The sequence below is a fragment of the Musca domestica genome, unplaced genomic scaffold, assembly GCF_030504385.1.
Source record: "Musca domestica strain aabys unplaced genomic scaffold, Musca_domestica.polishedcontigs.V.1.1 39, whole genome shotgun sequence".
In the NCBI taxonomy this organism is placed as follows: Eukaryota; Metazoa; Arthropoda; class Insecta; order Diptera; family Muscidae; genus Musca; species Musca domestica.
Window position 1 is genome coordinate 8,429,822 of NW_026712326.1, and position 13,150 is coordinate 8,442,971.

A 13,150-nucleotide genomic window follows, 5' to 3' on the forward strand; every position below is an offset into this window, starting at 1 on the left:
GGTGGTACCTACAAGAGTGGACCAATATATTGGATTTTCAAACTTGATCTAAAATACACCAAAATATAAAGAAGCACTAAGTTTGAAGGAAATCGGACCCAGATTTCAAAACTTTACCTTTTATGAGGAAGCTAATAAAAGGGGTAGACCAATATTATCCATTCTGGCACTTAACATAAGTATTATGTACATATTACGATGTGCCAAGATTGAACTTCATCGCTTATATAGGAGGGGGTAACAGAAGGAATGGATCAACATCAGGAAGTATCAAAATTGTATGAAATTAGATATCCCGGACCGAGAGCAGGCATGGCTAGACCGACTCCAATGTCCTAAAATGGGTTTCGTCTTATAAGACTTAGGTTCCAAATTATCATATGTCGATGAATCACATTATGACCGCATTAAAATGATATATAACCCTTGGTATCCGTTGAATTCAACTTCCTTATTTTCTTGTGAAATATCGACAATTCTTAATCAAATTATTGATTCATTAATGCCTTATAAATTCGTTCATAAAAATTTCCCACTACTAAAACACTCCAAACACAAACGCTATAAAACAAATCTTTATGACCATTCGCTTAGTATTTAGCAGACAATAAGCGGCAACTAAACGGCAATTTGTCTGTCAGTAAGTCTAGCAAATCGAAAACCAAAAATAAAAGGAAAAAAATACCCAAAATTCTAAGAACAAAAACGCCAATGGACCATGATTGAAATTTCGTTTCGCTTTTCAAAGGCATTAATCACCATAGCATGGCATTGGCGATGGCGGGGAACTGAAACCAAAAAAAAGCACACCCCTTGGATATATTGAACCAAACCAATTGAATAAATGACAAATTGCCAAAACAAATGTTTCTGATAAATCAAACAAGTTATAGCGGCGATATCGTGGATGGCGGTGTCTGCTAACTAATTAAGCCATGCTAATTAAGACATCAAAATGCCAAAAAAAAAAAAAAAAATGGGGAAATGTGAGCCAAGTGAAAAGGGAAGTTGGATCCAAAATCCATTCAAATAAAAAAATTGCAATAAATGACAATGGGCATATAAAATTTCACACTTACTCATACATGGCATCGACGAGATCACGTTCCCATGTCATCAAGCGTTTCATTGTGCAGCAGATGAAATTCACCAGTTTTCAATAGGGCAAGACAAAGAAAACAGCCGTTCGCGTTGGAATGATGGGCTTTCTTCAAGTTGTGTTTCCTTGAGTTTAAGGCGCCGCAAAGGTAAAATTATACAATCTATGCAAATATTTCCTTGGCGTCGTTTCTTATCAATTTTCAAATTTTCTTTTCAGCTACTTAAGGCTTAATAATACTGCCGGCGGTTGATTACAAATTTCGGTTATTTCGTATTTATTTCTAGTCCAATGACAAATAATTGGGAAAATTTGTAATACTTTTTTCGAATTAAATTTTTTCATCAACTCAACTCGTGCATAAACAAGAGAAGAGGTCACAAACACAACAAAAAATACGTTCTTTTTTTGGTGGGATAGGCAAAAATATAGCTAATTTTACAAAATTTACTATAACACATAGTTTTTGGGTTTTTTTCTCTTTGTTTTCTTTCAATTTTTTTCGTTTTCTTCTTTAACTGATGACAATTTTTACATAAATTTCCCTCTTCTTTCTTTTACACAATTTTCAGATTCATTTTGATCTGACTATTTTTTTGCCCACTTTGTCAACGCAGCATTTGTAAACTATTTACACACGATCACGCCGTTTAAATGCTTCGTAATACCACGCAACGAACGTTTTCTGACCACCTTTAAGACGTTTAAATTTAAACTGAAAAATTCATCCAACAGGTCCGTATCTTTTATTGTTCAAACCACATCGACATCGCAGCGTAACCGTCAACGCCATACCAAAACAAAACGTCAAAAGAAAAATCACAAAAACACAAATTTCATGGGTTTGGGAAGGAAGAAAAAAGGTGAAAGGGGTCGAGGTGGTGAAAAGATTCAACGCCAAAGGGTATAGGGGGTAACGGGCAAGGGCTGCAAATTAAAAGCAAATCAAACTACACAAATATATATGGACAGAATACATATCAGAATAAAGGTAACCGAAAAACACAGCACAGCGCAACAGCGACAATAGAGCAGCGCGTCAGCAGTTAAAGTATGTTAAGCTGCTGTATTAAATCATTTGTCAAAACAGACGGAGCAGGGACAGTGGTTTGTGGGGGGTTCAAATAATTATTTAGCAAATATTTAATAAATATTTAATGTGAAATTAATTAATATGAATTTATTTCATATTAAATTGCTGATCATCATGATTGACGTAGAGCTAAAGCTAAATATTCCAGACACAATTTCCGGTAACTGGCTAAAAAGACTTCACAGCTTAAATTAGTACGCTAAAATACCGTTTGAGGAAAACCTCCCTACACCGGTAGTGTGTTTACATTTAGTCTAATAAAATGAGGAATTTTACCAGAAATCTCCGGTGTTATTGTGTTGCGTTTCGTAACAGTTAATTTGAAACGTTTCAATAATAATTCGACAATTCTGTTTGAAAAATTCCACTTGCAATTCGAACTAATCCTCGTGGGCTGAACATATCGCAATATTCCATTCGGCAAATATTGAAAAATGAGCTCGGGGTAAAACCATTGAAATTCCAAAAAGTGCAAGAGATCAAAAGAGCTAAAGAGTTGTTTCGCTTGACCGAAAGTGGTAAAATACCGAATTTGTCCAGTAGTTTGTAAACAAACGAAATTATCGTATTTACTTGCCAAAGAGGTCAGCTGAAAATGTGCACCCTCGGTTAGCCACCAGAATTCAAGCGCCGGCTTTGGTGATAGTGTGTGCCGCCATAACAGCCGATGGTCGCTCTCCGCTCGTATGAATTGACCGTGGCATCAGAATAAATAATTCGTGCCAAAGGTGATCAATTCGCACAAATCTAAACTTATTCTGAAATTTGATGCTATTTCCCACATTTTTTGCTTTCATTCAATAAAATTTAGAAAAACAAGTAAAAAAAGTTCGATTATTTTAAAATATTTTGATTTCTGTTATGAATTTTCAAACTCTTGACCATCTATGGAGTGGGTTGGGAAAGAATGGGTCAAAATTGTCCACTTCGTATCGGACCTAAATGAATACGATATAAATATTATTATATACATAAGAAAATCGAACATTTATATCCGATTTATGGAACATCATAAATTCCATATTCATCTCAGGATTCTGGATACATATATTAAAATATAGCAAGTTGTAAGAAATCGCTGAGCTGTTTCGCAATTTTCGCTTTTTATAAACTTCATGGATATTCAAAATGTTGACCTTTTGTGGGGAGGTACCAGAAGGAGTGGACCGATATATTCCGTCTTACTACCAGATCTTTGGTTCAGAAAAATAGTAGGATGTGTGAAATTTGAAGACAATCGGACTCTTACATCATATTTTTTAAGAGTTATAATTATTCAAAACTTTGACCCTTTGTGGGAGAGACACTTGACGGAGTGGACCAATATTATCCATTTTGGCACGAGACCTAGAGCTGACGCAAATATTAGGATTTGCAAAGTTGGAGCAAAATCGTATTATCGTTTCTCTTCCTGTGCAGAAAATATTTTTTTTGGAAAATTTCGACCATTTGTGTGGGAGTTAGCAGAAGGAATGGACTGATTTTGCCCACCTTAACACCAGACCTTGGGTTAATGTAAATATTGTGATGTGTGAAATTTGAAGACAATCGGACTCTTACATCACATTTTATGAGAGTTGTAATTATTCAAAACTTTTGACCATTTGTGGGGGGAGGTACTTGATGGAGTGAACCGATATTGTCCATTTTCACACTTGACCTAGCACTGATGTAAATATTAAGATTTGTAAAGTTGGAACAAAATCGGACTATTTTTTTCTGTGCAAAAATATATTTTTGAAAATTTCGACCTTTTGTGGTGAGGTATCAGAAGGAGTGGACCAATATTGTCCATCTTAACACCAGACCTTGAGTTAATATAAATATTGGGATGTGTGAAATTTGCAATCGAGGCAATCGAACTCTTATCTCACATTTTATAGGAGTTGTAATTATTCAAAATTTTGACCATTTTCACACCTGACCTAGCACTGACGCAAATATTAAGATTTGCAAAGTTGGAGCAAATTCGAATTATTCTTTTTTTCTGTGCAAAAATATATTTTTGAAAATTTCGACCTTTTGTGGGGGGAGGTACCGGAAGGAGTGGACCGATAAATCTTATTTTCACACCAGACCTTGGTTTAATAAAATTATTGAGATGTGAAAAATTTGAACACAATCGGACTCTTATATCACATTTTGTAAGAGTTGTAACTATTTAAAATGTTGACCCTTTGTGGGGGAGGTACTTGATGGAGTGGAGCAACATTGTCCAGTTTCGCTCCTGACGTAGCACTGACCCAAATATTAGGATTCGCAAAGCTGGAGCAAAATCAGATAAAAAAGAATAAAATAAAAAAGAAAATTTCTCTTTCCGTGCATTAAATTATTATCTTTGAAAATTTTGACATTTTGTGTGGGAGATACCAGAAGGAGTTGACTGATATTGTCTATCTCCGAACTCGATCTAAGTTTGACAATAATGTTACGATGTACCAACTTTGGATCAAATCGGATACTGCCTTCGAGAGTTATCGTGCGCACCAGCCAGCCAGACAGACAGACGGACGGACGGACGTCCCTAGATCGACTCCAAATGTTCTGAAACGGATTTGGTCCAAAGAGACCTAAGGTCTAAAGCCGTTATTTCGATGAGGCACGTTTTGGCCGTATCAAATGATATATACCCTCTGTAGCCATATGACTGAGGGTATAAAAGTCATAAACATTAAACCACTCTTTTATATTTATATTTATTGGTTTTTGGCGACAGTTTGATAAGCACTTACTTGATATGGCATAAATAGTTATAAAGTAGGTGGCAAAAGGTGTGTAAAAAACTCATTACTTGGTAACGAGATAATGTAAATTTGAGGACTTCCATCGTTTTTTTTTTTAGAAAATTCATAATTTTTCGAAATTTTACCTCTCGTGGTGCCAGTACCAGCAAACGTTAACAATATTTGATTAAAATTAAAATATAATAGGTAAAACGTATGCATATATGTCTTATTATAAAGATTTTCCAATTACCGCGATATTGCCTAGGCATTAACTTTATGTAAGTCTGGGTCCTTGTTTATCTGACAAATTGACGGATATACGAATATGGCCAGTGTTATGAGCCCCTCTGCTGGATTAATTGTCGTTCTATTGTCGCGGAAAGCTCTAGCACTTGACCGTCAGGTCTCTACGAACATTCACTCATTCTTTTTTAAGTAGGGAATTCAGTCAAAATGTATGCATCAGCGAAATTCAGATATTTTGAAGTGCTTGAGAGAAATCCTCAGAAAATAATACCATAGGGCGTATACATTATGACACAGCGTATACGATGTGTGGACAGTGTTGTTCTATTAGTAGGAAGTTATATAAATTTTCATTTCGTTTGCAACACGTCGAAATTTTCGTCTTCCACCCCATTAGGTTAAAATGTTCCCTATATAAACATACCTCCCAATTTTCGATATACTTAATATTTTAAATCGAAGATATTAAGGAGATATGTGAATATCTCTATTATAATACTAAACCATATTCAAACTTTGTCAGGCAGTGCTTTAGTTCGTATGAGTATTGAAGCACACATACGCCATGGTGGGTGCAACCTATCAAATACCTTGTAGTGCAGTTGAACATCTCGGGTGGTATAAATGGGTTATAGGCATGTAAATTTAAGATGTTTCCTAATTGCTTTCTGTGGATTAGTATATATTATTAAATCTAACCTCACTTACCAGTAAAAGTAAATGTGCAACAAGTGATTATACAAATTTAATCCAAATTACCTGGAAAAAGAAAATTAAAAATTAATGTAGGCTTCATTTTTCAAATAGGAAATAAATAACGTTAATGATCTACATAGACAAATCCGAAGCTGATGGCAATGACTTTCAGATATCAAAATTACACCAAATCCAGAAATAAGTTGTAAAAGTGTTTGATGTGAAAGAAGAAAATTTCTAAATTTTTCAACAATTATTTTTAGAGAAATAAATGTCTCCGCAATATCTAAGAAATAATGGAAACCACCACCACACCACTGTCTTATCGAATAAACCCACAAAAATTTACCACACATCAATAAAAAAAGTGGAAGAAGAAAACCCAAAAGGTATGGCGGCGACGCTGCCAAAGTGTGAACCAACCGCATGCTTTGACCAAAACAACACAAAAGAAAATAACAACAAACAAATGCACGAAATAATCGAACGCCAAACATGCCTACCGTTCACCGCTCCACTTTCATCTATTGAAAGAAGAGAATAGGTAGAATAACAACAAAATTGTGTGTGTCCCCAACACCGTACACTGCGACGTATGACAAATACTCATGCGGTGCGCTTATGGGCGGTCATAAATATTCATTGCTGCGATTACAAATGCAAAAAACGAGGCAAAAACAAAAAATCGGAAAATAAACCTCAAATATTGCGCGCTATTGACGCTTTGTCAAAACGCTTTTGCTGTTAGGGAATGTGGAACGCTTTTTCACATTGGTGGCACACATCGAACCAACACAACAGCTAACTTTGCTAGTGGCAAGGATGCTGTTGCCATAGGCGCCATTTAAACTGCAGGTGATGCTAGGTGTGTGTGTGTGTGTTACGGATTTGTTGCTAGTTATAAATTTAACCTTTTCTAATTTAACACATCTCTTTTTTCGTTACGATTTTTTCCTCCACATTGATTCCCTTTTTATCCTCCTTAGATTTTAATCACATTCTCCTTAAAAAGACTATGTAATTGTTGCAGCATGTGTTCACGTTTTTAATTCCGTTTTCCACGAAATATATTATCATTCAGCTGCCTTGCAGGTGCCTGTGAGGGTTTTCTTTTTTTTTTTCTTATTTGCATATCATTGGTCCCGTTTTTCCTAGAATCCCCATAGAATGTGTCAACCCGTCTTGGGGAGATTGGAAATGTGAATATTTAAGATATTTTATTTGGATATTAGATAAAATGTTAATGTGTTTAATACGAAAACGAAGGTCGTCTGGTGATGAAGGGTAATTAATTATTTAGGGAAATGTTTATATTTATTTATGAGGAGGAGCAATCCCAACTCCCAAACCAACACTAAATACGTATTGTCAGTAAAAAGAGTAAACTGCAATCTCAACACCACTCTTGAAACCCATGACATAATAAAACTCTTTTAAGATCAAGTGGCGAGGGAGTTGTGCTGGGGCATGTATAGAACAATTCGTTTTCATACCGTCCACCATACTATGGAAGGTATATTATCTTCGTCATTTCGTTTGTAACTCCTCGAAATATCAAAAAGTATATATATTCTTGATCAGTATAAAATTCTAAGTAGGTTTACAGATGTCCGTCTTTCCGTTGTAATCACGCTTTTCTTTCGAAAGAATTCAAATAGAAGTCTAAGATTTTGCACATAAGTATATTTTTTATTAGGCAGTTTGAGTTCGAAATTGGGTTATATTGATATACGTTTTCGTATAGCCCCCATAAGGCGGTACCTCCAGATAGTTGGTATTTTGATGATTTTAGCGACAATATAGACCGGATTAGTTTCAAATTACATATTGAAAGATCTTAAAGGGAACTACAACCTTTGACAAAAAATTACTTAGGTAGGTCCACGCTTTCGTATAGCACCCCAAAAACATATTTAAGATTCGTAATGGGTACTATAATGCCATTGTGCATTTGTTTGTAACATGGAGAAGGAAGCGAGATAGACCCATAGTAACGTTTGAGGATCTTCTTAGAATCACTTTCTGAGTCGATTTATGCATGCCAGACCGCCTGTCCGTCGTTTTGTGATCAAAATTCAGGTTGCATATATTATCCGATTGAGTTGAAGGAGGAACCCTATTCAAATTGGTGAGAAGCGGTTAAAATTCCGATATAGCTCCCATACAGGGTGAGATGAAAAAACTGCAACCAACTTCAGACTGCTGTCATTTCTAAGCCACTCGTCTGACATCTGTTAAAATTATTCCCGTGACAGCTCATTGTATTGTTTGCAAGCGTACAAAAGCATTTTGATGAGAATTTTCCAGAAAACATTCCAACAGGACTCAGCACCATCGCACCCAGCACGCGCCACCCAAGAATGGTTACAAAATGGGGTTCCTCGCTTCACTTCCAGCGCACAATGGCCACCAAAATGTCCGGATACCATTCCGTTGGACTATTGTGTCTGGAGTATTTTGGAAAGCAAGGATGGAACTAAAAAATACCAAAGTATCGATCACCTCAAGCAAGCGCTTTGCCGGAAATGGGCCAAAATACCGCAGAGCAACATTGGGGCAGCGTGTGACGATTCATTGGCTGTTTGAAGGCCATAATTCGTGCCAAAGGTGACCAATTCGAACAAATCTAAACGTATTCTAAAATTTGTTGCTATTTCCGACATTTTTTTGCTTCCATTCAATAAAATTAGAAAAAAATGTGAAAATAATGTGGTTTGACTTTGTTGCAGTTTTTTTTTTATCTCACCCTGTACATCAAATTTGCTAAAAATTGGTTCTGATATAGCTATAGCTCCCATATATATGTTTCATCTGTCGTGCATTCCACAACAATGATGTCAGATATAGCATGTTTATCTTTATCCGACATCAAGTCCGACTATGACTAATATCAGCCCAAATGAACTGAATCTTCGCAATTCCCACTGAATTCGTCCTAGGAACAAATACATTAAATTTGGTGAAAAGCGGTTCAGATATAGCTATAGCTCCCATATATATGAATCATCCGATTTGGTGTTAAAGTCACTCACATGCGTAATATGCCCTCCACAAAAATAATCATTGATACCAGATATCAGATACAGCTCAGAAATAAGTGCCTAAAATTAGGATATAGCTCCCATATATATATCTGTCCGATATCAGGTTTATTGTGCACCATATGACAAATATCAGCCCAAATTGACTGAATCTTGGCAAATACGACTGAATTCATCCTAGAAATAAGAACTTTAAATTTGGTGAAAATCGGTTCAGATACAGCTTAGGCTCCCGGAGATCGGTTCAGGTTTTTATATAGCTTCGATATACATCTTCATCCGATTATACGGTAATTGCTCACCATATATGTAATATCAGCCCATATTGGACAGATTTTTGCATATTCAACCGAATTTTACCATTTGGTGAAACTTGGTCCGGTATATCTGTTGCTCCAAGAAATATTTTTGACAAAATTCTTATCGAAGTCATGTCATGCCCTATACAGCAACTTTATTAGGTTCATAGTTGGTCTGATCTACTTCACATAAATTCCCAATATAAACTTTTTTCTTTCGGGAGCTCTACTAAATACCCATAGTGGTTTAGGGTATTATATAGTCGGCCGCCCGACTTTTGACCTTTTCTTACTAGTTTACTTGTTGGTACGGAACATTTTGAAAAAATTTCACCTAGTATTTTTCTTCTTCGCTATAAACACCTAACCACATGCAACAATTTTTTTTAAAATATTGAAATTTAAGTATTTTATGGGTACCATAAACAAACAAGATACATTGAGGTATCCATACTCCGAATGGAACTACAATTAATAATTTTGATTCAAATCAGTATGGTCAAGCAGCAAAAATGTTTTCCAAAAGTATTTTCCACTAGCCTTTCTTCAATTTTCTTCAATTTCTTTTTTTTTTCAAAATAGAAATATTAATTTCCCATTGCTGATAACAAACACATTCCCATGATTGTCGTTGACGTCGTCAACGTCTTTTGTCGTATATCTATCAAAAAAATTCTACGCCGACCAAACGAACAAACGAATGAATGAATGATTTATTAGACGTTACCCAATCAAGACGGTTACGAGGTGGCAATAAAATTAAATTAAATCACAACTGGAACTTTTCAGAAGTCAAAAGACCATCACAAATCATTTCATTTCAAAATAAATGTGATAAAAGAATAACCCCAAAATTACACCAACCCGTTAGACGTTAGAGAATGAATTGCCATTTTTGGGGGGGCTTTTCTTTCTTAGCCATCATAAAAAAAATGTGTCAATTGTAAAACACTCGAAACGGAGATGGGTTATAAAATTATGATTTTTGGTATACGATTTATGACCCATGGGCAATTCGTCAAATTAAATCAGGTGATAACTGGCCGGGTATTTGATTCATCAAAACGAAGAAATTTCGCAGTGCTGAGTGCACTGAGCTTGTTAGCTTTAAATCGATTACAAAATGCTGCTAAAATTATTTGTGACGAATCGAATTACACACAGGCGTATGACGAATTTTGAGTGTAAGGAAGATATGGATTTAATCTAAATTGTAAAAGGCTAAGAGAATGCTTATTGTTGGTGAGAAATTTGTGGCAAACCATTATTATCGGACATCGATAATAATTTACAATAACTCAAAGTTCATAGATTTTTTCGTCGATTGTCAAGGGGTTCTCCAAGTACGGAAATATTAGTCTTGTCGAAACGAAGAAGGGAAAGAACTTGGATAATTGTTGGAAAAGAATAGGGGTGCATAACATAAGGGGTTCATCCCAGCTCCGCTATGACTATTTAAAATCGTAATTTTACCCTCAGCCATATGGCTAGACAGGCCAAAACCTGCTTGATCGAAATAACGGTTTTAGAACCTAGGTCTCTTAGGACCAAATCCGTTTCAGGACATTTGGAGTATATCTAGCGATGTGCGAACATGGAAAATATTGGTTTCCTCCATCAAGTACCTCCCCCATAAAGGGTCAAAATTTGGAATAATTATAACTCTTTTAAAATGTTATGTAAGAATCCGATTGTCTTTAAATTTTCCACATCACAATATTTTTATTAACCCAAGGTCTGATGTGATATGGAATATATCGATCTATTCCCTCTGGTACACCCCCCCCCCCCTTACTTTGAATATCCATAAAGCTTATAAAACGCAAAATTAACATCCGATTCTATTCAGGTACATCTCAATATTTCTATCAACACAAGATCAGTTATAAATATGGTAGAGATCGGATCATTTCTTCTGGTACCTCCCCGACGAAAGGTCAAAATTTGGAAAAACCAAAACGATTAAAAAATCCGAAATAAGCATAGGGTTATCTTCACGTTTCACACATCCCATTACAGGGTGAAATAAAAAAGCTGCAACAAAGTCAAACGTCATAATTTTTACATTTTTTTGTTTTTTAATTTTATTGAATGAAAGCAACAAATGTCGGAAATAGCATCAAATTTTAGAATAAGTTTAGATTTTTTCCAATTGGTAACCTTTGGCACAAATTGTGGCCTTCAAACGGCCAATTAAACCGTCACACGCTGCCCGAATGTTGCTCAGCGATATTGCGGTTCATTCCCGGCGAAGCGCTTGTTTGAGGTGGTCGACACTTTGGTATTTTTTAGTGCAACAGTCCAACGGATTCGTATCCGGAGATTTTGGTGGCCATCGTGCGGTGCAAATGAAGCGAGGAACCTCATTTTGTAACCATTCTTGGGTGGCGCGTGCTGAACGCGATGGTGCTGAGTCCTGTTGGCATTTCCAAGGTCTGCGGCCAAATGGTCAATTGAAAAAAGGTCATTGATGGCATTTCTATGCAATTCGGCATAAATATTTGAAGCACTCTTAAGATAATTGGTACTGTAAACGGGCTATATTTGCCTATATTTAAGAAAAAATAGTCATTATCGCATTAATAACCCATTAAGGACATGTCGTTGGCCACAAATAAATAGCCTTATATTTAGTTATTTATTTGCGGTAGCCAAAGACTATTTGTAACATCTAAATATCTTAGAAATTCGATTTGAATGCTTATTTTTTTCCGGGTATCTAATTTTTGACATTTTAAAGGTTTCGGCCAGATCCAAATCATATGTAATCTGATATTTCGTACCCCCTGTGAATGGTGTAGCTTTAATATAGATCCACATTTTGCTATAGCCCCCATATGACATTCAAAGGGTTTTTTTCGGATTTCAGTTGGTAGGTCAAGTTCATTCAGAAAGTATTCAATATAGGTATAGCAAATAAGTCAATAAATCTAATTTCCATATGGCAAAGAGCATAAAAAGTTCGGCCCAGTCGAACTAAAATTCGTGTTTACTTGTTTTTATGTCGATCATTGGATTCAATATTACATAAAGCATTTATGCTATTTCCGTTCCTTTAGAGCAAATTAGAAGTCATTTAATTAGAAAATCAGCTGCTAGAAGTTGCCGAGGAAAAATAGATTTTTTTATTTCAAATCATCTATGATCGATTTTATTCACATCAGCACTGAGTGATTCGTTAAAATGCACGAATAACTGTTAATTGATTAATAATTTATGGCAATCGAATGGAATTTTCTGTTGATTATCTAAAAATACTTCATATTTGTTGTTAATTAATGGAATGCTACTAATAACTTTGATTATAAATCAATTGATGGATATTCAATACGTTTGGAATCTAATTTAGGATGGCACTACCTGCGAAGTGAATAATCGAAAAAATAGACTAGTCCGTGAAAATAAAATAAAACATGGCGATATAGAAGGAAACAAAACTTATGATAAAAAGCTTTACCTCCCAATTATGGAAAAAATCGTATAACTTTTGCTAAACTATCTCCTAAGAATGACAACAATTGCTTATAATTTGCAGATATCGTATTAGAAGCAATTTCTCCATTGTTTATATATTAGAGAATGTGTATCAGTCGCAATTGCTCAGAGCCATTTGCCTATTTAAAAGATATTCCCTGAACCGCTTTAAATGCTTTTTAGAACATTTTTCGAAGAAAAAAATACATCATCAATGTAATTCATTGAATAGCCTCATTAATAATATTATTATTAATAATTTAAATTTGAATCTAATGACGCATGTTGGCGCGTTTGTTCAAATATGTATATCTTTGCAAATGGTTCATTAAAAGGCAATGAATTTAAAATTTGAGTGATGTGATTCAATATTAACCCAAAAATTAGACGAAAGAAATAAGCAACAGTGTTGGGAGACATGTGGTTAAAAAATTCGAAGCTGCCAAGATTAGGCTGTGTAGATTCTTATAATTGAA

The 13,150-nt window shown here is 35.2% G+C and overlaps 1 protein-coding gene across 4 annotated transcripts in view; it reads right to left on the reverse strand.

Moving 5' to 3' along the window:
- LOC101900907 (G protein-activated inward rectifier potassium channel 3) overlaps positions 1-13,150 on the reverse strand; it is a 138,226-nt gene that overhangs the window by 50,839 nt on the left and 74,237 nt on the right. Inside the window, exon 1 of one of the 4 annotated variants that reach the window (XM_059126452.1) lies at positions 1,080-1,844. The exons of the other annotated variants lie outside the window; for them this stretch is intronic. Within the exon in view, the coding sequence (XP_058982435.1) occupies positions 1,080-1,129 (50 nt within the window). The 5' untranslated portion in view covers positions 1,130-1,844. Of the gene's footprint in view, positions 1-1,079; positions 1,845-13,150 lie in introns of those variants that run through there. 4 annotated transcript variants of the gene reach the window in all.